The following is a 26,668-nucleotide window of genomic DNA, read 5'->3' on the forward strand; positions in this document are numbered from 1 at the left end:
TCTCTTCCGAAAGGGAGAGGGTGTTGGAAGCCATTCACAAGCTGTACGCTCAGCAGGTGATAGTCAAAGTACCCCTATTACAACAAGGAAAGGGGTATTATTCCACTCTATTTGTGGTACCGAAGCCGGATGGCTCGGTAAGGCCTATTCTAAATCTGAAGTCCTTGAACCTCTACATAAAAAAGTTCAAGTTCAAGATGGAGTCACTCAGAGCAGTGATAGCGAACCTGGAAGAAGGGGACTTTATGGTATCCTTGGACATCAAGGATGCGTATCTACACGTTCCGATTTACCCCGCACACCAGGGGTACCTCAGGTTCATTGTTCAAAACTGTCACTATCAGTTTCAGACGCTGCCGTTCGGATTGTCCACGGCGCCTCGGGTCTTTACCAAGGTAATGGCCGAGATGATGATTCTTCTTCGAAGAAAAGGCGTATTAGTTATCCCATACTTGGACGATCTCCTAATAAGGGCAAGGTCCAGAGAACAGCTGGAGACAGCTTTAGCACTATCTCAAGAGGTGCTAAGACAACACGGGTGGATTCTGAATATTCCAAAATCCCATTTAATCCCGACAACTCGTCTGCTGTTCCTAGGAATGATTCTGGACACGGTTCAGAAAAAGGTTTTCCTTCCAGAGGAAAAAGCCAAGGAGTTATCCGATCTGGTCAGGAACCTCCTAAAACCAGGAAAAGTGTCAGTACATCAATGCACAAGAGTCCTGGGAAAAATGGTGGCTTCTTACGAAGCAATTCCATTCGGCTGATTCCATGCAAGAATATTCCAAAGGGATCTGTTGGACAAATGGTCAGGGTCGCATCTGCAGATGCACCTGCGAATAACCCTGTCACCAAAGACAAGGGTGTCACTTCTGTGGTGGTTGCAGAAGGCTCACCTATTAGAAGGCCGCAGATTCGGCATTCAGGATTGGATCCTGGTGACCACGGACGCCAGCCTGAGAGGCTGGGGAGCAGTCACACAAGGAAGAAACTTCCAGGGAGTATGGACGAGTCTGGAAAAGTCTCTTCACATAAACATTCTGGAACTAAGAGCAATCTACAATGCTCTAAGCCAGGCGGAACTTCTCCTGCAAGGAAAGCCGGTGTTGATTCAGTCGGACAACATCACGGCGGTCGCCCATGTAAACAGGCAGGGCGGCACAAGAAGCAGGAGTGCAATGGCAGAAGCTGCCAAGATTCTTCGCTGGGCGGAGAATCACGTGATAGCACTGTCAGCAGTGTTCATCCCGGGCGTGGACAACTGGGAAGCAGACTTCCTCAGCAGACACGATCTTCATCCGGGAGAGTGGGGTCTACATCCAGAAGTCTTCAACATGTTAATAGACCGTTGGGAAAGACCAATTGTAGACATGATGGCGTCTCGCCTCAACAAGAAACTGGACAAATATTGCGCCAGGTCAAGAGATCCACAGGCAATAGCTGTGGACGCACTGGTAACTCCTTGGGTGTACCAGTCAGTGTATGTGTTTCCTCCTCTGCCGCTCATACCAAAGGTATTGAAGATCATACGGCAAAGAAGAGTAAGAACAATACTAGTGGTTCCGGATTGGCCGAGAAGGACTTGGTATCCGGAACTTCAAGAGATGCTCACGGACGAACCGTGGCCTCTACCTCTGAGAAGGGACCTGCTACAGCAGGGTCCCTGTCTTTTTCAAGACTTACCGCGGCTGCGTTTGACGGCATGGCGGTTGAACGCCAGATCCTAAAAGGGAAAGGCATTCCAGAAGAAGTCATTCCTACCTTGATTAAGGCACGGAAGGAAGTCACCGTGAAACATTATCACCGCATTTGGCGAAAATATGTAGCGTGGTGCGAGGATCGGAGGGTTCCGACGGAGGAATTCCAACTGGGTCGTTTCCTACATTTCCTGCAATCAGGATTATCTATGGGTCTCAAATTGGGATCCATTAAGGTTCAAATTTCGGCCCTGTCAATATTCTTCCAAAAAGAATTGGCCTCTGTCCCTGAGGTCCAGACTTTTGTCAAGGGAGTACTGCATATACAGCCTCCTGTGGTGCCTCCGGTGGCACCGTGGGATCTAAATGTAGTTTTAGATTTCCTCAAATCCCATTGGTTTGAACCATTGAAAAAGGTGGATTTGAAATATCTCACATTGAAAGTGACTATGTTACTAGCCCTGGCCTCTGCCAGGAGAGTATCTGAATTGGCGGCTTTATCTTATAAAAGTCCTTATCTAATCTTCCATTCGGATAGGGCAGAACTGCGGACTCGTCCGCATTTTCTCCCTAAAGTGGTATCAGCATTTCATCTGAACCAACCTATTGTGGTGCCTGCGGCCACTAGCGACTTGGAGGACTCCAAGTTGTTGGACGTTGTCAGAGCCTTAAAAATATACATTGCAAGGACGGCTGGAGTCAGAAAATCTGACTCGCTGTTTATATTGTATGCACCCAACAAGTTGGGCGCACCTGCTTCTAAGCAGTCGATTGCTCGTTGGATTTGTAACACAATTCAACTTGCACATTCTGTGGCAGGCCTGCCACAGCCTAAAACTGTAAAAGCCCACTCCACAAGGAAGGTGGGCTCATCTTGGGCGGCTGCCCGAGGGGTCTCGGCATTACAACTCTGCCGAGCAGCTACGTGGTCGGGGGAGAACACGTTTGTAAAATTTTACAAATTTGATACCCTGGCAAAGGAGGACCTGGAGTTCTCTCATTCGGTGCTGCAGAGTCATCCGCACTCTCCCGCCCGTTTGGGAGCTTTGGTATAATCCCCATGGTCCTTTCAGGAACCCCAGCATCCACTTAGGACGATAGAGAAAATAAGAATTTACTTACCGATAATTCTATTTCTCGGAGTCCGTAGTGGATGCTGGGCGCCCATCCCAAGTGCGGATTATCTGCAATACTTGTACATAGTTATTGTTAACTAATTCGGGTTATTGTTAAGGAGCCATCTTTAAGAGGCCCTTTCTGTTGTCATACTGTTAACTGGGTTTAGATCACAAGTTGTACGGTGTGATTGGTGTGGCTGGTATGAGTCTTACCCGGGATTCAAAATGCCTCCCTTATTGTGTATGCTCGTCCGGGCACAGTACCTAACTGGAGTCTGGAGGAGGGTCATAGGGGGAGGAGCCAGTGCACACCACCTGACCTAGTAAAGCTTTACTTTTTTGTGCCCTGTCTCCTGCGGAGCCGCTATTCCCCATGGTCCTTTCAGGAACCCCAGCATCCACTACGGACTCCGAGAAATAGAATTATCGGTAAGTAAATTCTTATTTTCTAGGTACCCGTTGAATAGTTTTCATCAATATCCCTATGACGGAAATGCCATCATAAAAATCAAACATATGGAGACAAACCCAAATGAGTGCATGACACTTTACATCAGGTTTACCCATCTGGTCTTCAAAAGGTTTAGTCCTTGTTGTTTTTTTTCTATTTATTTTATTTGTCAGTAAACTATGATGTTACACTAAGTAAACCCAGTTTTCTTGCAGCTCTTTTGTCTTTATTATACAGTTATATAGATGTAAGCATAAAACCACTGATTTTGTTATTTAAAAACCAATCATCTCTCTTACTCTTACTATTTTCTACTTCAGAAAATAAATTGTGTTGGCTTTTCTCACACAATCGGAGATGAATATTGTCCTAAACTTCTGACCCATTATATTCTCACATTAAATGTTCACAAAATTTATACATTTCCACATGTGAATGCAAGCTGGATCCGTTCTGTTCACGCTTGATGTAGCATTAATACTGGAAGAACGCAGCCAACCATAAAAACGCCAGTTATCGGTTTGTACTTTAAATATGAGAATAAATAGTCTGTTCTTGCAGTTCCATTGGGAGCGAATAAAATCAGACCTTGAATAAAAAGATTGCCTTACAATGTTACTGTACATTTCCAATTTAACATTTACATAGGTAAATATGCAAATACATTTTAATCTGCATTAAACTAGTATAAAACCAGCTGTCACTCCTGACTGCGTTCATGCAGACAACGCTTTATGTGAATGGGCTGTATCATGTGCAGAGGAGAATGGAGACTAGCAGGAAGATAAAGAGGGGGGGGGGGGGGGGGGGGCAGTGTCACCCAGCAGCACAGAGTAAGTATGTCAGGCACCTGTCGTGACTTGCACCTTGCGATCTGCACTAACTTTTCTTGCAATTTTATAGTCAAAATCGAAAGAAAATATCTCACCGTGTGTACACACCCAAAGGTTATATGTACTGTAGCAGGTTAATGTTTTGCACAAGACTATCAAGACTAATAAACTAACAACCTACTGATTAGTGTAGTAAGTAGAGGTGTTCTCCACGTTTATGGCCCGATTTATGTAATTAGTTGTACTATTAGTTATATAGAAAGAGACTTTAGGGGTCATTCAGACCTGATTGCAATTTTAGAATTGAATAGGTGCAACTTCAAAAAATCACAAAAACACGATTTTCACAAAAATTCTTGAAGTGAAAATGGGGAAATCAGCCTGTACCCCCAAAAATGCCAAATTAACATAGGATAACACTATATAAGTGTATTAGAGGACATATGAAATAGATTTGGGGTATTACATTGCGTCAAATGGCTGTTATATGCATTTTTTTTATGGAAAAAATGATCAAAGCTATTTTTTTTCAGCAAAATAAGTGCTCTCATTAAATAAGGGGTACATAAAAATGGGTATAAGTTTATATTTGGGTCATTTTAGCAGACTTGAAAAAAAAAAGTGGAAAAAGACTAACTACTCCCACCTGCAAGCCTAAAAACATTTTCCCCACTCATAAAGCACCCCAATATACCTGTTCTATACATTGAACCCCAAATTCCATCACTTTGCACTTTTTCACCCCAATAATTACATTATTGGGCAGTTAAAAATAATTCAAAGTTCCTACTTAGTCATTAGGATGGGGATTGTGTACCACGGCTTCTGAGCTAAATCCCAACATTTTTACCTATTTTCCCCAACTTTGCACCTGCTCAGGGTAGGTGAAGTGAAATTCACGGTTAAATTATCGATGATAAAGTATTGCAGCTAATTGAATAGGGGTCTTTCACGATTTGCAGTAAAATCACAGTTTTTCATGCAAACAACAAGTTATCGCAGCTAATTGAATACTCCCATGTGTGCAATTGGAAATCTGCACATACACATAGAAATATACAAATGAAAATACTCCCCTGGCGGGCAAAATTATGCCTAATGCTAATTTTTGTTTTTAACAAGATAATTATAATTAAACATTAAAATACTCTTACAGGCAATCAAAATCCCATTATTTTTCTTTCATAGCCTTTTAAAGTATACTTTAAGGTTCAATATAAACAATACAGGGATATGAGAACTCATCTGCCTTAAGTTGATAATGCTAAAAAAAATTATTAAGTATGACGTAAAGGAATGCATAATGGACTCTAGGCGTTAAGCAAGATTGCTAAAACATTTTTTCCAGACTCTTCATATTTCAATTGACAAAGGGTCAAAATTTCAAAGTGATATGTGGATTAGGCACTGAGATGTGAATTTTTTTCCAGATACACCTCAGAAAAAATTAAGCATCAGCAATTTTTCAAAACTTTGACCCCCTATATCTCAAAAACTATGAGGGCTATAGCAGAGAAAATTGACATGGGTTAGTAGCTCTGTGGTAGGATCAAGTGTACAAAGTATCATGAAAATCCGAGTCGGTGGGGTGGGTTGTGACTTTGCATATGTTACAGGACAATTTCAACAAAAAAACAAAACATATTTTATAGCCTGTAGGTGTTGGGTTTTGCTGCTGTTGATGCAAAGGTTTAAACGTTGAGCAAATGCTTTCTATGGTGTGCAGATAAATCTTTGACATTTTCAGCCTACAAATAAGATACAACATGCTATTACAAACACTGCAGAGAAATAAAACAATAAATATAATACAAAAAAATATGCTTTCCTCAAATAAAAATGGGATTTTTTTACACGGACACTGGTGTATAGAGAACCCAACAAGAGTTGGGCCATTTTTAAACCCACAGAGTCCCCCAACAGATTCAGAGAAAAGGAATTAACATTAAATTAAGTTGACAAGTACAGAAGTTCAATTTACTCTTAAATGTGATGGGGATTTCCTAAAGTTGCATTTACTGGTATGTATATCCACAAGTTGCAGTGGACAACACCTTACATTCAAAATTTGTATATTAGCTATTTTAAGTGCTGAGGAGCAGGTGGCTACTGACTCACTGATATGGTAGAATGTGCCTTCCAACTGTGAGGAACTGAATGGCTGATCACCAACTTGATCTGAGTTTTAAACATTTCCATCTATGCAAGTCAAACTCTGTTGTCTGCATCAGAAATCAGTTTTCCAAAAATTGGGAGTCATTTTAAATAGATCTTCAGTTCCCAAACATAGCCTAACTTTTCTTGAAGTTTGATCTTGGTGCATTTGGGATTTATGTGAAACATATAGAGACATCTCAGTCTGAAAGGATGATTTGAGCTAGCAATATCGGCCTCATCCGCATGAAAAAGTAGGTGTGTGGATTTGTAAAACAGAGCCTCCAGCTTCAAGAATCTTTGTGGTGTGAAAATAGATTGAAACCCCCCAAAGAAAAAAATAAAGAAATTTCCCTGTAATACTAAACTAAAATCCCATATGATGATTGTATGGAGAATGTAGAGGCATCACTCCCTAACAGAATAACAGAAAGGTCAGGCGATTTGAAGTTACCTTTGGAACCCTCAAACACCACAGATGCCATTCCTCCAAAGCTACCTAAGGAAGTTCTCCCTTTATCAGGTATGACCCAGGACATAACATAAGGATGATTCTCCACTGGCCAGACTGTGACTAGTGAGGGGCTCCCCTACTTGTAATCTTACCTGTACCGCCTCCTGGGCACTGGAGATACGGCGGTTCTGTGCAGGCCCCAGTTACCAAATGTGGCTTCCTCCCTCCAGTCAAGAGAGCAAGGTGTATTTACATCAGTCCACATCTCTAGTGCAGTGTCCAGTGCTGTGGCGCCTAGTGCTAGTTGTATGAGGTATTGACTGATTACTACTTTTGGCGGTGAAAGGTTAGTAGCATGATGGCATAGTTATTAGCATTACTGTACCACTGAGTTCATGAGTTCATGGAGTGCGTATATTCTCTCTGTGTTTGTTTGGATTTCCTCACTTTCTCCAAACACATACTGGTAGGTTAATTAGCTTCTGGCAAAAAAAATATTAACCCTAGTGTGCATGTGTCCGTGGGATAGAGGATTTTGATGATAAGCTCCGCTGTGGCAGGTGCTGATGTGATTGACTAAACATATTTTCTGTAAAGCTTTATGAAATATGCGTACACTATATAAATAACTGTTAATAAGTAAAAATAATATTAAATAATAAAATGCTCTTGTCCTGTGATCAGAAACAATATAGAACAATATAGGGAGGGAATATAGAATGGGGGGGAGTTTCAGACTTAAGTATATTTGCCTGTCACCTAGATGGACTCTTTATACCCCATCATCAGCATCCTCCATGGCTAGTAAGATAAATACATTTTGCAGAGTTTATTTATGTGTATTTTTTCATGATACCCTAACTTTTCTTTTGCAGGTATGTAGAGCAACTATATGCAGAATGGTGCCAGACAGTATCGGAAAAGTCCCAGTATAATCTTAAGCGACCTCTCATTATACGTGAAGAAAGCTCCAACTTGATAAACGTCAATTTTGACCCACAGGTATATTGATGTTCATTGTATCACTGAATGAGTTTCAATGTCTACTAAATCTGCAGTGGCAATAGTAACTAATGCTCTCAAGACTGAGGGGGAAATTGGCAATCTAGCAATACAGGCAGATGCATCTTAGACCACATTAAGTCATGCCCTGATTCAGGATGATATTCCTACAGCTCACACTGCTGACTCTTTCTGTGCATGGCGCCAACCATTTTATATAGAGAAGCCCATCCATTTTGATATTAAGGCAACATATTTTTATCTTAAGAAAGCACCAGTGCAAAGAAGTTTAAATTGAATATACCCGTATGGAAAAACATATTACAGATGACTTGACCACTTTTTCCAATATATACTGAAATAAAACTTGATATAAGCTTATCTGGGTTGATGGTTATCCAAGTATGATACATTACATTTCAATGCAGGGAGTATAGACAATAAATTAGAAATATGTACATTAAAAATCTTAATTATCCAGCTAACCTGCAATGTTGATATAATTACTCTGCTACTTGTAATCCAGGGATCTGTGTTCTTTATATATTAGCACTATAACACAGTAATACCCCTTTTACACTGACAATTTTATCCCGGGATTTTGCACGTGAACGCGCATCATCCCGGGATTTTTGTCAGTGTAAAAGGTTACACTTACAATTTCCCGGGACGAGCATTCCGGGATTTCAACTCAGGTCTTGACCTGGGTTGAATCCGGGACCATCCCGGGAAGCTGTGCAGTGTGAACGGGTATACCGGGTCTAGGTGATCTCCAAGCACCGCCTCCGGTAGAGTCAGCGGTGACGTCACCGACCCGGCAATATGCCGGGTCGGCCCGCTAATGTGAAAGGGTCATTCCCGGGAATGTGTCCCGGCAAATATAGCCGGACACATTCCCGGGAATAACACGAGGCTGCGAGTGTAAAAGGGGTATAACACATGTAAGATGATATAATAGTAGTGCATAATAAACAGTTGTGGATACTATTTCTACTGTATTTGTATGCTTGCTATGAACCAGATCCCCTTGATATCACAAAGCATATAAATAATCAGTATGACTTTTTATAACAGAACATAGTTAACATTGTGTACTAGAGGCCCAGGTGTTCACCTTCACATTGTATGCTCTGGTCACCAAAAAACAGCTACCAATTATCCCTTTCACTTACGGTGTCATTGCACTTACTGCAGATAATCGCAAATACATGAAAACAAACACTGCCCATTGTTTACTATACTCGTTCTAGTTATCATCCTACTAAGCACTATTGTGACATTAGATACATAAATAATCAACTTCCCCAGTAACAGATCATTCCTCTGGTGTAGACTATATTTCTCTAAGGTCCTAGAGGATGCTGGGGTCCACATTAGTACAATGGGGTATAGATGGGTCTACTAGGAGCCATGGGCACTTTAAGAGTTTAATAGTGTGGGCTGGCTCCTCCCTCTATGTCCCTCCTACCAGACTTAGTTTAGAAAATGTGCCCGGAGGAGCCGGTCACAGCTAGGGGAGCTCCATAGGAGTTTTTCTAGTTTTGTTGTTTTTATTAGAGTTAGGCACAGGGACGCTGCTGGCAACAGCCTCCCTGCTTCGTGGGACTTAGGGGGGGAGTAGCCTGGAGGTCGGGCTGGTGGGAGCACGTCTACGAAATTTCAGTCAGGTTTGGGCGTCCTCAGGCCTGGACCCCTGGGTTCAAGATATTGTATCTCAGGGGTACAGACTGGAGTTTCAAGAGCTCCCACCTCACAGATTTTTCAAATCAGGCTTACCAGCTTTGCTGACAGAAAGGGCTATCTTACAAGAAGCCGTTCAAAAATTGGAAAGGCAAATGTCATAGTTCCAGTTCCGTCTCACCTGAAAAACAAAGGTTATTACTCAAACCTTTTTGTGGTGCCGAAGCCGGACGGTTCGTTCAGACCAATATTGAACCTCAAATCGTTAAATCCATATTTGAGGGAATTCAAGTTCAAAATGGAATCTCTGAGTGCGGTGATCTCCGGTCTGGAGGAGGGGGAATTCCTGGTGTCCTTAGATATCAAGGATGCTTACCTTCATATTCCTATTTGGCCGCCACACCAGGCTTATCTCAGGTTTGCGCTGTTGGACTGTCCCTATCCATTCCAGACGCTGCCATTCGGCTTATCCACAGCACCGAGGGTGATCACCAAGGTAATGGCAGAGATGATGTTTCTACTCCGCAAGCAGGGTGTGAACATAATTCCATATCTGGATGATCTGCTGATAACAGCATTGTCCAAGGAGAAGTTGTTGCAGTCCATTTCTTTCACAACTCGACTGCTCCAGGATCATAGTTGGATCCTGAATCTTCCAAGGTCACATTTGGAGCCGACGAGTAAACTGTCCTTCCTGGGGATGATTCTCGACACTGAAGTGCAGAGGGTGTTTCTGCCAATGGAGAAAGCATTGGTGATCCAATCAATGGTACGGGATGTCCTGAAGCGAGCCCTAGTATCGGTTCATCAGTGAATTCGCCTTCTGGGGAAGATGGTTGCCTCCTACGAGGCTCTACAGTAGAGAAGATTTCATGCACGTTCTTTCCAGCTGGGTCTCCTGGACAAATGGTCAGGGTCTCATCCTCACGTGCACCACATGCACATGTCCCCGAAAGCCAGAATCTCACTCCTCTGGTGGCTACAAACTTCTCACATACTGGAGGGTTGCAGGTTCGGGATTCAGAATTGGATCATTCTAACTGCGGATGCAAGTCTCAGAGGTTGGGGAGTAGTCACCCAGGGGGAAAACTTCAGCGGAAGGTGGTCAAGTCTGGAATCCAGCCTTCCAATAAACATTCTGGAACTAAGAGCCGTGTACAACGGTCTTCTGCGGACGGCTCACCTTCTAAAAGATCAGGCCATTCAAGTTCAGTCGGACAATGTAACGACAGTGGACTACATAAACCGACAAGGCGGAACGAAGAGCAGAGCTGCAATGTCAGAGGTAACAAGAATCATCCTCTGGGCGGAAAAACACGCAGTGGTGCTGTCAGCAATCTTCATTCCGGGAATAGACAACTGAGAAGCGGACTTCCTCAGCAGACACGATCTCCATCCGGGAGAGTGGGGCCTCCACCCAGAGGTGTTTGTAGAGGTGACGAGTCTTTGGGGCATACCTCAAATAGACATGATGGCCTCACGCCTCAACAAGAAGCTTCGGAGGTATTGTTCCAGGTCGAGGGACCCACAGGCAGTGGCGGTGGACATCCTGGTAACTCCGTGGGTGTTCAAGTCAGTGTATGTGTTCCCTCCACTTCCACTCATTACAAGGATTCTCAAAATAATCAAAAGAACAAGAGTTCAGGCGATCCTCTTTGCTGCAGACTGGCCAAGAAGGGCTTGGTACGCGGATCTTCTGGAGTTACTGCTGGATGATCCGAGGCCTCTTCCTCTTCGAGAGGACCTTCTACAACAGGGACCATTCGCTTATCAAGACTTACCACGGCTGCATTTGACGGCATTGAGGTTGAACGTCAGATCTTGGCTCGGAAGGCATTCCGAAAAAGGTTATTCTTACCCTGATACAGGCTAGGAAAGGAGTAACGTCTAAACATTACCATTGCATTTGGAAAAAGTATGTGTCTTGGTGTGAATCCAAGAAGTTTCCTCCAGTGGAGTTTCAACTTGGGCGGTTTCTCCTCTTCCTGCAAGCAGGTGTGGATGTGGGCCTAGGTTTGGGCTCCATAAAAGTCTAGATTTTAGCCTTGTCCATTTTCTTCCAGAAACAGTTGGCTTCCCTCCCTGAGGTTCAGACTTTCTTGAAAGGGGTGCTGCACATCCAGCCTCCCTTTGTGCCTCCTTCGGCACCTTGGGTTCTTAACGTGGTGTTGCAGTTCCTGCAATCGGATTGGTTTGAGCCTCTACAGGAGGTTGAGATCAAGTTTTTCACTTGGAAGGCGGTCACACTGTTGGCATTAGCTTCGGCTAGGCATGTGTCTGAATTGGGGGCATTGTCCTGCAAGAGCCCCTACTTGATTTTCCATGAAGATAGAGCTGAGCTCAGGACGCGTCAGCAGTTTCTTCCAAAGGTTGTGTCGGCTTTTCATATCAACCAACCTATTGTGGTGCCAGTGGCTACTGACTCCTCAGTTACCTCAAAGTCCTTGGATGATGTGAGGGCTTTGAGGATTTATGTGAAGAGGACTTCACGTCACAGAAAGTCAGACTCTCTGTTTGTCTTTTCTAATCCCAACAAGATTGGGTATCCTGCTTCTAAGCAGATGATTTCTCGCTGGATCAGGTTCACTATCCAGTATGCTTATTCTACGGCAGGCTTGCTGTGTCCAAAATCTGTTAAGGCCCACTCTACTCGTAAGGTGGGTTCTTCCTGGGAGGTTGCCCAGGGTGTCTCGGCTGTACAGCTTTGCCGAGCAAATACTTGGTCGGAGTCGAACACGTTTGCTAAGTTTTACAAGTTTGATACTTTGGCCTCTGAGGAACTACAGTTTGGTAAGTCAGTTCTGCAGGAGCATTCGCGCTCTTCCTCCCGTACTGGGAGCTTTGGTACATTCCCGTGGTTCTAATGTGTACCCCAGCATCCTCTAGGACGTAAGAGAAAATAGGATTTTAATTACCTACCGGTAAATCCTTTTCTTGTAGTCCGTAGAGGATGCTGGACGCCCACCCAGCGCTTCATTTTCCTACATTTGTTACTTGGTTCAGTACTGCATTATTACTTGGTTTAGTACTGTGTTGTTACTTGGAAAAGTACTGTTTTTCAGCTGTTGCTGAGGTTGTTCAAGCTGTTTTGCCTGGTTTTCCTTGTTATGTGTGAGCTGGTGTGAATCTCACCACTATCTGTGTACGTTCTTTTCTCGAAGTATATTCGTCTCTTTGGGTACAGTTTCTAGACTGAGTCTGGTAGGAGGGGCATAGAGGGAGGAGCCAGCCCACACTAATAAACTCTTAAAGTGCCCATGGCTCCTAGTGGACCTGTCTATACGCCATGGTACTAATGTTGATCCCAGCATCCTCTACGGATACGAGAAAAGGATTTACCAGTAGGTAATTAAAATCCTATTATGTAAATGCATATGTTAAGTGCTCTTTGTGTCCTTCTTATCCAATTAATAATTTAGGGCCTGATTCAGCAGGCTGAGATTGGTGGTCCTTAATTGGATTCTGTGCAGAGTAGAAGCAGAGTACTCTCCATAGTCTCCTCCCCTTCCTCTGCTGTGTGGAGCTGCAGCATGAGAATGACAGAGAGGTCCATGACAGTGGCACTGCTGATCACAGTGGTCACAGTGCATCCTGAGGGACCCAGCTGGCGATTTCTTGTTTTGAGCCCCCACTGTCAATTCCCAATCACTGCAGGAGGGCGATTGCGGATGGATGCAGCTGGTGCACCTACAGGCCAAGTGCGTTGTGTGCTGAGCACCATCCGCACCACCATAGTTACGGCCCTGGTATAAAGTATTGAATTTATTGGAATCTTCCGGAGGACTAGGTCTCATCACTCACGGACAAATGTCAGCCTACCAACTGAGCTTGAGGAGTGTTGTATCCGTGGAGTGATGAGCATTTATTATAAACAAATAAAGGCAAGAAATGGTTTTGCAAGAGCCTAGGGAGGAAAGGAACAGTTTAAGTGGAGAGTTCTGTATCGGAGAAGGTTTTTCCGAAAATTTGGTTGTTATTGCATTTCTGAGTTGTAGATAGCTATAAAATAATGTATGTGGGATCTGATAGTCCGCACGTAACTGAGCAAAAGACTTCAGTACAGTGCCAGCAAATAGATTTCCCATACCCCTCTACTGCTCCAGAGCGCTCTAGTCTGATAGGAGTGGCCTGCCTTATTATTGTAATAGATGTGTTTTTATTTACTTTTGTATATAAAGCCTTCTGTTTACAATACTATACTATTTTTGATAAATGTTTTGTAGCATTTTATTTCTTCCGTATAATATATTATACAGTATAAACTGTTTATGTACCATACACCTGAAACTGTGGATAACCATCAATCCAGATAAGCCTATATCAAATTATATGGGAAACAATGGCCATTATTTGTATCATTATGGCAAATCAACATTTGTTTTTTACACAGACGAGAACCTTAAGGGGGGTACTTACGGAGCGATATTCGAAGAAATCTGACTAGATTGCTTAGAATTTGAGCATGACCGCTCCGTGTGTACCCCCTACAGCGATAGCGATGCGCAGCCCCGCGCATCGCTATCGCTGGTGCTAGATTGGCCTGCCGTGCAGGCCAATCTAGCGGGTCACTCACTTCACCCGCTGCGCTGGGTGAAATGAGCGCCCCCCCAATCTCACCCCGCACGCTCAGCACAGATCGCGCTGTGCTGAGCGGCGGGAGAGATGTGTGCTGAGCGGTTCGCTCAGCACACATCTCTCCCGCATCGGCCCGTCTATATGGGCCGTTACTAGCAGTGGTTGTCATACTTACAGATGTTTTTCTAATGGTGTGAAGGAACAACAGGCACATTCTCCTGTTACATATTTCTATTATTTTTGTCACTGACTTTTTATATTGACTTAATACTGTGAATTGTATGTACTATTTCATAAACTGTCCAGTCTTATTATCAGGAACAGAGACTTCCTTGTTTACTTAATAATATTTTATTATTTTCTCTAATTTTACCTTTCTATGCTTCAAATCCCACTTAGTATGTGCATAAATTGCCTGTAGTAGGCATGTGCTTAAGGTCAAAAGGTGCAAAAGGTCTACAGGGTCAAAAGTCTGACATGACAATAGTTGATATACATATGGTCAACCCAAGTTTTTTGGGGGTTTTCACATATTTTTAAACTTTAGCTTGATTTACTATACACGTGGACTAGGACTGGGAATACTAATGAGCGAAACGAGCCCAAGAGAGTACACGCTTTCACTCATAATAGACACAGATGATGAAACATACAAAATGACAGTTAAAAACGTAAAAAACTTGTGTTGTCCTTATGACCTAATGCATGTCGACCTAATGACTGTCTATCTAATTACTGTAGATATTCTATACCACACCTAGTTTTTGCATACAATTTATATACAAATGCGGACTTACGCATTTTTGCATCATATGTCTGTCCTATTCTGAGTCGGATTGATGACTGGATCTATCTTTCCATGAAATAAGGAGTTTCAGCAGGGCATTAAGTGCGCAATGACACTGCGATCACATGCAACTGCTTTGACTTGTGGTAGTGTCGTTGGTGTGTATCTTATGCTCCCTGTGAGTATTAAGGTGTGTACACACGGTGCGATTTTTCTTATGATTTTGACTATATAGTCAAAATCGTAAGAAAATATAGTGCATATCTCACCGTGTGTATATTCCTTGCAATGCCGAAGCGTGGTCCCACGGGATCGGCATCGCAAGTTAAAAATACACTGTGCAGGCAGCCCAACATTGACTATATTGGCCCGGCCCCGTCGAATAGTCAATATCAGGCATATGGCGCATTGCGCAGTGTGTACACACCTTAAGTCATGCATATGGGGGAAGGGAAGCCAGTTTCTGACAGATCTCTTGCACCTAGCATGTATAGGTGCAGATACTACTGATGAACGTTGGACGTCTGGGCTTTCCTCTTGCAGACTCATGGCCCCCTGCATCAGCTGAACGGATTGGTACTAGCATGAGCTAGTAAATCAGGCTTCCGTGGCTGGCCGCAAATACAGCCACTTTGCATTTGACTCAGAATCAGGCCCAGTATGTGCAGTAAAGATATTAATTCAACACCTTCATAAAACTCATATTTAATACGACACGTTACATGCAGTATCTATGTGAAATGTAGATTTTCATTTAAATTTCAAATAGAAAATTAATAGAACAATGATACATAATTGTCACAAATACAAATGTCCACATACCGTATTTACATCATTTCACCAAACACACCGAACTTTAAAAGGAGTATACATAACATTTGACCACTGAGGGTACATCTTCTACAGTGTTTACTTAATGAAACAATTAGATTGTTTTCTCTATCGTCCTAAGTGGATGCTGGGGTTCCTGAAAGGACCATGGGGAATAGCGGCTCCGCAGGAGACAGGGCACAAAAGTAAAGCTTTTACAGGTCAGGTGGTGTGTACTGGCTCCTCCCCCTATGACCCTCCTCCAGACTCCAGTTAGATTTTTGTGCCCGGCCGAGAAGGGTGCAATTCTAGGTGGCTCTCATAAAGAGCTGCTTAGAGAGTTTAGCTTAGGTTTTTTATTTTACAGTGATTCCTGCTGGCAACAGGATCACTGCAACGAGGGACAGAGGGGAGAAGAAGTGAACTCACCTGCGTGCAGGATGGATTGGCTTCTTGGCTACTGGACATGAAGCTCCAGAGGGACGATCACAGGTACAGCCTGGATGGTCACCGGAGCCACGCCGCCGGCCCCCTCACAGATGCTGAAGCAAGAAGAGGTCCAGAATCGGCGGCTGAAGACTCCTGCAGTCTTCTTAAGGTAGCGCACAGCACTGCAGCTGTGCGCCATTTTCCTCTCAGCACACTTCACACGGCAGTCACTGAGGGTGCAGGGCGCTGGGGGGGGGGGCGCCCTGGGAGGCAAATGAAAACCTTTAAAAAGGCTAAAAATACCTCACATATAGCCCCAGAGGCTATATGGAGATATTTACCCCTGCCTAAATGTACTAAATAGCGGGAGACGAGCCCGCCGAAAAAGGGGCGGGGCCTATCTCCTCAGCACACGGCGCCATTTTCTGTCACAGCTCCGCTGGTCAGGAAGGCTCCCAGGTCTCTCCCCTGCACTGCACTACAGAAACAGGGTATAACAGAGAGGGGGGGCAGAATAAATGGCAATATATTAATATAAAAGCAGCTATAAGGGAGCACTTAATCATAAGGCTATCCCTGTCATATATAGCGCTTTTTGGTGTGTGCTGGCAGACTCTCCCTCTGTCTCCCCAAAGGGCTAGTGGGTCCTGTCTTCGTATAGAGCATTCCCTGTGTGTCTGCTGTGTGTCGGTACGTGTGTGTCGACATGTATGAGGACGTTATTGGTGTGGAGGCGGAGCAATTGCCAAATATGAGGATGTCACCTCCTAGGGGGTCGACACCAGAATGGATGCCTTTATTTGTGGAATTACGGGATAACGTCAACTCGCTTAAGCAGTCGTTTGCCGACATGAGGCGGCCGGACACTCAATTAGTGTCTGTCCAGGCGCCTCAAACACCGTCAGGGGCTGTAAAACGTCCCTTGCCTCAGTCGGTCGACACAGACCCAGACACAGGCACTGATTCCGGTGGTGAAGGTGACGAATCAACCGTATTTTCCAGTAGGGCCACACGTTATATGATTTTGGCAATAAAGGAGATGTTACATTTAGCTGATACTACAGGTACCACTAAACAGGGTATTATGTGGGGTGTGAAAAAACTACCAGTAGTTTTTACCGAATCAGAAGAATTAAATGACGTGTGTGATGAAGCGTGGGGTGCCCCGATAAAAAACTGCTAATTTCAAAGAAGTTATTGGCTTTATACCCTTTCCCGCCAGAGGTTAGGGAGCGCTGGGAAACACCTCCTAGGGTGGACAAAGCGCTAACACGCTTATCAAAACAAGTGGCGTTATCCTCTCCTGAGACGGACGCACTTAAAGATCCATCAGATAGGAGGATGGAAAATATCCAAAAAGGTATATACACACATGCAGGTGTTATACTACGACCAGCTATTGCGACTGCCTGGATGTGCAGTGCTGGGGTAGTTTGGTCAGAGTCCCTGATCGAAAATATTGATACCCTGGACAGGGACAATATTTTACTGTCGTTAGAACAAATAAAGGATGCATTTCTTTATATGCGTGATGCACAGAGAGATATCTGCACACTGGCATCACGGGTAAGTGCTATGTCCATTTCGGCCAGAAGAGCTTTATGGACACGACAGTGGACAGGCGATGCGTAGAGGAGTTATTTGAGGTCGGTCTATCGGATTTGGTGGCCACGGCTACGGCCGGGAAATCCACCTTTCTACCTCAAGTCACTCCCCAACAGAAAAAGGCACCGACCTTTCAACCGCAGCCCTTTCGTTCCTTTAAAAATAAGAGAGCAAAGGGCTATTCATATCTGCCACGAGGCAGAGGACGAGGGAAGAGACAGCAACAGGCAGCTCCTTCCCAGGAACAGAAGCCCTCCCCGGCTTCTACAAAAGCCTCAGCATGACGCTGGGGCTTCGCAAGCGGACTCGGGGGCGGTAGGCGGTCGTCTCAAAAATTACAGCGCGCAGTGGGCTCACTCGCAGGTAAATCCCTGGATCCTGCAGATAATATCTCAGGGGTACAGGTTGAAATTAGAGACAGAGCCACCTCGCCGTTTCCTGAAGTCTGCTTTACCAACGTCCCCCTCAGAAAGGGAGACGGTTTTGGAAGCCATTCACAAGCTGTATTCTCAGCAGGTGATAGTCAAGGTACCTCTTCTACAACAAGGGAAGGGGTATTATTCCACTCTATTTGTGGTACCGAAGCCGGATGGCTCGGTAAGGCCTATTCTAAATCTGAAGTCCTTGAACCTATACATAAAGAAGTTCAAGTTCAAGATGGAGTCACTCAGAGCAGTGATAGCGAACCTGGAAGAAGGGGACTTTATGGTATCCTTGGACATCAAGGATGCGTATCTCCACGTTCCAATTACCCCTCACACCAGGGGTACCTCAGGTTCGTTGTACAAAACTGTCACTATCAGTTTCAGACGCTGCCGTTTGGTTTGTCCACGGCACCTCGGGTCTTTACAAAGGTAATGGCCGAGATAATATTTCTTCTTCGAAGAAAAGGCGTATTAATTATCCCATACTTGGACGATCTCCTAATAAGGGCAAGGTCCAGAGAACAGCTAGAGATGGGTTTAGCACTATCTCAAGAGGTGCTAAAGCAGCACGGATGGATTCTGAATATTCCAAAATCCCAATTAATGCCGACAACTCGTCTGCTGTTCCTGGGGATGATTCTGGACACAGTTCAGAAAAAGGTTTTTCTTCCCGAAGAAAAAGCCAAGGAGTTATCTGACCTGGTCAGGAACCTCCTAAAACCAGGAAAGGTGTCTGTACATCAATGCACAAGAGTCCTGGGAAAAAATGGTAGCTTCTTACGAAGCAATCCCTTTCGGCAGATTCCATGCAAAGGGATCTGTTGGACAAATGGTCAGGGTCGCATCTTCAGATGCACCTGCGGATAACCCTGTCGCCGAGGACAAGGGTATCCCTTCTGTGGTGGTTGCAGGAGGCTCATCTATTGGAGGGCCGCAGATTCGGCATACAGGATTGGATCCTGGTGACCACGGATGCCAGCCTGAGAGGCTGGGGAGCAGTCACACAGGGAAGAAATTTCCAGGGAGTGTGGTCGAGCCTGAAAAAGTCTCTTCACATAAGCATTCTGGAACTAAGAGCAATCTACAATGCTCTAAGCCAGGCGGAACCTCTGCTTCAAGGAAGACCGGTGTTGATCCAGTCGGACAACATCACGGCAGTCGCCCATGTAAACAGACAGGGCGGCACAAGAAGCAGGAGGGAAATGGCAGAAGCTGCCAGGATCCTTCGCTGGGCGGAGAATCACGTGATAGCACTGTCAGCAGTATTCATCCCGGGCGTGGACAACTGGGAAGCAGACTTCCTCAGCAGACACGACCTTCACCCGGGAGAGTGGGGACTTCATCCAGAAGTTTTCCACATGCTATTAAACCGTTGGGTAAAACCAATGGTGGACATGATGGCGTCTCGCCTCAACAAAACACTGGACAGGTATTGCGCCAGGTCAAGAGATCCGCAGGCAATAGCTGTGGACGAGCTGGTAACACCTTGGGTGTACCAGTCGGTATATGTGTTTCCTCCTCTGCCTCTCATACCAAAGGTATTGAGGATTATACGGCAAAGAGGAGTAAGACTAGTGGCTCCGGATTGGCCAAGAAGAACTTGGTACCCGGAACTTCAAGAGATGGTCACGGACGATCCGTGGCCTCTACTTCTGAGAAGGGACCTGCTTCAGCAGGGTCCTTGTCTTTTTCAAGACTTACCGCGGCTGCGTTTGACGGCATGGCGTTGAATGCCAGATCCTAAAAGGAAAAGGCATTCCAGAAGAAGTCATTCCTACCTTGATAAAGGCAAGGAAGGAAGTCACCGCGAAGCATTATCGCCGTATTTGGCAAAAATATGTTGCGTGGTGCGAGCAGCGGAGTGCTCCGATGGAGGAATTTCAACTGGGTCGTTTTCCTACATTTCCTGCAATCAGGATTGTCTATGGGTCTCAAATTGGGATCTATTAAGGTTCAAATTTCGGCCCTATCAATATTCTTCCACAAAGAATTGGCCTCAGTCCCTGAGGTCCAGATTTTTATCAAAGGAGTACTGCATATACAGCCTCCTGTGGTGCCTAAGGTGGCACCGTGGGATCTAAATGTAGTTTTAGATTTCCTCAAATCCAATTGGTTTGAACCACTAAAGAATGTGGATTTGAAATATCTCACATGGAAAGTGACTATGTTACTGGCCCTGGCTTCGGCCGGGAGAGTATCTGAACTGGCGGCTTTGTCTTATAAAAGCCCTTATTTAATTTTCCATTCGACATAGGGCAGAGCTGCGGACGCGTCCGCATTTTCTCCCTAAGGTGGTATCAGCGTTTCACCTGAACCAGCCTATTGTAGTGCCTGCGGCTACAGACGACTTGAAGGACTCCAAGTTGTTGGACGTTGTCAGAGCCTTAAAAAATATACATTTAAAGGACGGCTGGAGTCAGAAAATCTGACTCGCTGTTTATACTGTATGCACCCAACAAGTTGGGTGCACCTGCTTCTAAGCAGTCGATTGCTCGTTGGTTTTGTAACAAAATTCAACTTGTACATTCTGTGGCAGGCCGGCCACAGTCTAAATCTGTTAAGGCCCATTCCGCAAGGAAGGTGGGCTCATCTTGGGCGGCTGCCCGAGGGGTCTCGGCATTACAACTCTGCCGAGCAGCTACGTGGTCAGGGGAGAACACGTTTGTAAATTTTTACAAATTTGATACCCTGGCAAAGGAGGACCTGGAGTTCTCTCATTCGGTGCTGCAGAGTCATCCGCACTCTCCCGCCCGTTTGGGAGCTTTGGTATAATCCCCATGGTCCTTTCAGGAACCCCAGCATCCACTTAGGACGATAGAGAAAATAAGAATTTACTTACCGATAATTCTATTTCTCGGAGTCCGTAGTGGATGCTGGGCGCCCATCCCAAGTGCGGATTATCTGCAATACTTGTACATAGTTATTGTTAACTAATTCGGGTTATTGTTTAGGAAGCCATCTTTCAGAGGCTCCTCTGTTATCATACTGTTAACTGGGTTTAGATCACAAGTTGTACGGTGTGATTGGTGTGGCTGGTATGAGTCTTACCCGGGATTCAAAATCCTCCCTTATTGTGTACGCTCGTCCGGGCACAGTACCTAACTGGAGTCTGGAGGAGGGTCATAGGGGGAGGAGCCAGTACACACCACCTGACCTGTAAAAGCTTTACTTTTGTGCCCTGTCTCCTGCGGAGCCGCTATTCCCCATGGTCCTTTCAGGAACCCCAGCATCCACTACGGACTCCGAGAAATAGAATTATCGGTAAGTAAATTCTTATTATCCGTTGCCCCATAGAGATTGTTGCATAGATAAATATTATGAGTGTCTTACAGCTGGTGTCTGTGCTCCGCGAAGTAAAATATCTCCAAACGCTTCGGATGGAGACTGTCCCAAAAGAAGCTGAGGACATCTTCACATCCAAAGAGTCCTACAGACAGTACACTGCCAACTTGGAGCTGGCTACCAACTGGTACAATAAAGTCATCAGCACCATCCTCGAGGTCGAGTTTCCCCTGGTAGAAACACAGCTGAAAGAGATTGATGTCCGGTTGAAGTCTGCTGAAGAAAATTTAAACTGGAAAGCAGTCGGTAAAGTCATATATAAATGTTCTACATTAAATAACAACAGCTGAAACATATCGATTTTTTGGGTTAGATAAACAGCCTGCAGAAATCGCAGCCATATGGCATGTTAAAATATACAGTTAATAGCGTATAGGTTGCCAGTGACATCCTGGTTCCAGTTCTAATGAACAATTAGTTCTGATTTCCAATCACATAATCATTAGAACACAAAATTATCGTAAAGTTTTCTTGTGTAGAATTTAATGACAATGCCTTTAAAATTAGGATTTTTTTTTTTGTATCACCAAAAAGAATACACTTATTTTAATACATTTTTCTCTTAACTAATAGTATAGACTTACCCCTAATGGTGCAACATACAGTGTACATTGTAGGATAGGATGGGAGCCTTTTAAACTTCACTATACTGTATATTTGGTAAAGAGGCATCACAGAACATTATTCATGGAGTGAAATACATTTACAGCATACTGCTATCACCTCTGTTTATCAGATTGCCTAGTATCACCTACCGTACTTTAATAGACCTCATGTCAACTCCAGTGCAGCAAACCTGAAAATATAGTTAGGAAATATTAAAGGCAAATCCAAGTTGTGTTTTAAAATAAAATGTGTTCTTTCCCTTTGCTACGTGGATCCACTACTGTATGTCCCAGATGCTTCTATTTGCCCTGCAACAGATCTTCACTATATAGAGTGGGCCTTGTTTGCTAGCGTTCTAGTATAGAGCATGCACAGATGAGACGCTGACTACCAGAACAAAGCCCACTCAAACAAGAGTAGAATTTCTACTTGCGTCAAATAAACAGCTCAGTGAGCACCAGGAAGTAAAATGTATGATGGGTTGTAGATTATTTAAATATACTCATGTGCCATAAAAACTGAGACACGTCTGGTAATGCATAATGCCTCCTTTTGGTTGGATTACAATAGCAACACAGTGGGGCATGGACTCCATGAGCTCTCTGAAGTACTGTGTAGACCAGTTTTCCTAACTCCAGTTTTCAAGAAACCCTGCATGTTTTAAAGACCTCCTCACAAAATAATTAGTACAGCCTGTTGATCTATTGAAATGTATCAGTCAGTAATGAATACTGCACACTGTTACTACAGAAGGGATATATGGAAAACATGCACTGTTTGGGTTCCCTGAGGACGGGAGTTGGGAAACACTGGTGTTTATAGGCCCTCATTCCGAGTTGATCGCTCGCAAGGCGAATGTAGCAGAGTTACACACGCTAAGCCGCCGCCTACTGGGAGTGAATCTTAGCTTCTTAAATGTGCGACCGATGTATGCGCAATATTGCGATTACAAACGAGTTAGCAGTTTTTGAGTAGCTTCAGACTTACTCTGCCTGTGCGATCAGTTCAGTGCTTTTCGGTCCTGGCTGACGTCATAAACACACCCAGCGTTCGCCCAGGCACACCCACCGTTTCCCCGGCCACTCCTGCGTTTTCTCCGGAAACGGTAGCGTTTCCAGCCACACGCCCCTAAAACGCCGTGCATCCGCCCAGTAACACCCATTTCCTGTCAATCACAATGCGAACGTCGGAGCGATGAAAAAGCCGTGAGTAAACTTACTTTCTTCATAGTAAAGTTACTTGGCGCAGTCGCAGTGCGAACATTGCGCATGCGCACTAAGAGAATTCTCACTGCGATGCGATGAAAATCTCCGAGCGAACAACTCGGAATGAGGGCCATAGTGTACACCACAGGTTCTCAAACTCGTCTCAGGAACGCAAGCAGTTCACATTTTCTTGGTCTCTTCACAGAATCGAAAGTGAAATAATTAGCACCACCTGTGGATCTTTAAAATGGGTCATTGAGTAATGAAAATACCAGTGCACCTGCTAGGTGAGCTGGAAAATGTGAACTGTGTGGGGTCCTGAGGACCGAGTTTGAGAACCACTGGTGTACACCATGCCTCCTGACTAATGATCCACAATTCCTTAATATTTGCCAGTGGTGGAACCCTGCTATTGATGGCTCATTGAACTGCATGGCACATGTGTTCTATTTGGTTAAAATTTCAGCGAACACAGGGGCCAACTCATGATGCCAAACTCTGAGAAATGCCTCTGGTGGGTACCAACCTATGCGGTGGCGCATTGTGAAGCTGAAAGACCACGCTCCTGTCTGAATGAAGCATGATATGAATGGGTGCAAATGATCTACAAGGATGGTTACGTTGCGTGTGCAAGTCAGTGATGTCTGTAAATGTATTAGAGGTTCTAATGCATGCAAGCTGAAACACCCCACCATGCCCTGGCCTGTCCCTTGATGGCATGTGGAGTCCAGTGTCTCGTGGGATTTCCTCCACAAGCATAATTACCTATCTGCCCAAAACTGTTGGAACCTTGACGCACTGGATCAGGCTACACTTTTGTATTTATTTAGCATCAGACGGCAGTGTTTACCAGCCCAGGTGATGTACAGAGCCTTGTGTTGTGGGGTCAGCAATGGGACCAGAGTGGGCCATCTACTCCTGTACCCCATAGAAGAAAGTGAATATTGCACTGAACGCTGATGTTACTTGCATTAAATTGTGCTGTTAGCTGCGACAATGTTGCACGCTGGTCAGTTGTTATAATGCGTGCCAGACGATGCTGTCCACAATCATACACAGTTTTTCCTCTGCCTCATTGGTGTTGCACGCTGGAAGTCTTACAATCGCTGCATGTGAAAATTCTAATTTTATGTTTATTTCTTTTTGGCACCTAGAGTACTTTCAAGCCTTTTTCAAGTTGATTAAATCACAATATGCTACCAGCTGCGCTGAGAATTATATGACAATGGATTGCAGAAATATCTTTCTATATAATATGTGTGTATCAGTTGTTGAAGATACCATTTAGGGGGTCATTCCGAGTTGATCGCTCGCTAGCTAGTTTTAGCAGCCGTGCAAACGCTATGCCGCCGCCCACTGGGGAGTGTATTTTAGCTTAGCAGAAGTGCGAATGCATGTGCAGCCAAGCTCTGCAAAAAAAGTTTGTGCAGTTTCAGAGTAGCTCTGAACCAACTCAGCACTTGCGATCACTTCAGCCTATTTGTGTCCAGATTTGACGTCATACACCTGCCCAGCCACGCCTGTGTTTTTTCAGACACGCCTGCGTTTTGGCAAACCCTCCCTGAAAACGATCAGTTGACACCCTGAAACGCCCCCTTGCTGTCAATCTTCTTGCGCCCGTCAGTGCGACTGAAAACTTCGCTAGAACCTGTGCAAAACAACAACGGCCTTTGTACCCATACGACGCGCGTGCGCATTGCGGCCCATACACATGCGCAGAAATGCCCATTTTAAGCCTGATCGCTGCGCTGTGAACAACGGCAGCTAGCGATCAACTCGGAATGACCCCTTTAATGCGGTTGTGTGGTTGCATGTAATGGAAATAGAAGCAGCTGTTTTTCTCTTACATCCTAGAGGATGCTGGGGTCCACATTAGTACCATGGGGTATAGATGGGTCCACTAGGAACCATTGGCACTTTAAGAGTTTGAGAGTGTGGGCTGGCTCCTCCCTCTATGCCCCTTTTACCAGACTCAGTTTAGAAAATGTGCCCGGAGGAGCCGGTCACAGCTTGGGGAGCTCTGCAGAGCTTCTTTAGTAAAAGTTTATTTTTAGAGTTTATTATTTTACAGGGAGGCTGCTGGCAACAGCCTCCCTGCTTCGAGGGACTAAGGGGGGGAGTAGTATCAGCCCTGCGGGGTCTGAACCACTATCTCCGCTGACAGGACACTGAGCTCCTGAGGGGATCGAACGTTCCCCGCCACAGGGGATCGCTCACCCCGGCAGCATGCCGCCACCCCCTTACAGAGCCAAAAGATCAGTGGCGAGTCAGTCACCAGCCCCCTAGCAAGCCGGGAGCTGGTGTGAAGATGGTGGCAACAGGGTATGGAGCGCAGTACTAACTGCGCTCCAGGCTCAGCGGTACATAGTGCGGCGTTGTGAGGGGCGCCCTGAGCCAGTGCCTACATCCTACATCTTCTTGATCTACTGCTAGAAGAGCCGAGGCCTATTCCTCTTATGGAGGACCTGCTACAGCAGGGGCCATTCACTTATCAAGACTTACTGTGGCTACGTTTGACGGCATGGAGGTTGTACGCCAGATATTAGCTCGGAAGGGCATTCCGAACAAGGTTATTCCTACCCTGATACATCGCATTTGGAAAAAGTATGTGTCTTGTTGGGTGTGAATCCAAGAAATTTTCTCCGGTGGAGTTTAAACTTGGACGATTTCTCCTCTTCCTCCAAGCAGGTGTGGATTTGGGCCTCATATTAGGTTCCGTAAAGGTCCAGATTTCGGCCCTATCCATTTTCTTCCAGAAACAGTTGGCTGCTCTCCCTGAGGTTCAGGCCTTTTTGAAGGGAGTTCTGCACATCCAGCCTCCCTTTGTGCTGCCTACGGCGCCCTGAGATCTTAACGTCATGTTGCAGTTCCTCCAGTCGGACTGGGTTGAGCCTCTACAGGAGGTTGAGGTCAAGTTTTCTCACGTGGAAGGCTGTCACTTTGTTAGCCTTGGCTTCTGCTAGATGTGTGTCGGAGTTGGGGGCTTTGTCATGTAAAAGCCCATACTTGATCTTCCATGAAGATAGAGCTGAGCTCCGGACACGTCCGCAGTTCCTTCCGAAGGTTGTGTCGGCATTTCATATCAACCAACCTATCGTTGTGCCAGTTGCTCCTGACTCCTCAGTTTCATCAAAGTCTTTGGATGTTGTAAGGGCTCTTAAAATCTATGTGAAGAGGACTGCTCGTCACAGAAAATCGGACTCTCTGTCTTGTATGATCCCAAGAAACTTGGGTGTCCTGCTTCTAAGCAGACAATCTCTCGCTGGATCAGGTTCACTATCCAGCATGCGTATTCTACAGCAGGATTGCCGTGTCCAACATCTGTTAAGGCCTACTCTACTCGTAAGGTGGGTTCTACCTGGGTGGCTGCCCGGGGTTTCTCGACTTTACAGCTTTGCCGAACGGCTACTTGGTCTGGGCCGAACACGTTTGCTAAGTTCTACAAGTTCGATACTTTGGCCTCTGAGGACCTTAAGTTTGGTCAATAAGTTTTGC

At 45.0% G+C, this 26,668-nt stretch overlaps 1 protein-coding gene across 5 annotated transcripts in view; it reads left to right on the top strand.

Annotated features, from left to right (window-relative positions):
• DNAH9 (dynein axonemal heavy chain 9) overlaps positions 1 to 26,668 on the top strand; it is a 1,014,643-nt gene that overhangs the window by 350,358 nt on the left and 637,617 nt on the right. For all 5 annotated transcript variants that reach the window (XM_063960955.1, XM_063960958.1, XM_063960957.1 and 2 more), the window contains exons 13-14: positions 7,583 to 7,709; positions 21,353 to 21,608. In XM_063960955.1, coding sequence (XP_063817025.1) covers positions 7,583 to 7,709; positions 21,353 to 21,608 — 383 coding nt within the window. The remainder of the gene's footprint in view (positions 1 to 7,582; positions 7,710 to 21,352; positions 21,609 to 26,668) is intronic.

The sequence above is a fragment of the Pseudophryne corroboree genome, chromosome 3 (assembly GCF_028390025.1).
Source record: "Pseudophryne corroboree isolate aPseCor3 chromosome 3, aPseCor3.hap2, whole genome shotgun sequence".
NCBI lineage: Eukaryota > Metazoa > Chordata > Amphibia > Anura > Myobatrachidae > Pseudophryne > Pseudophryne corroboree.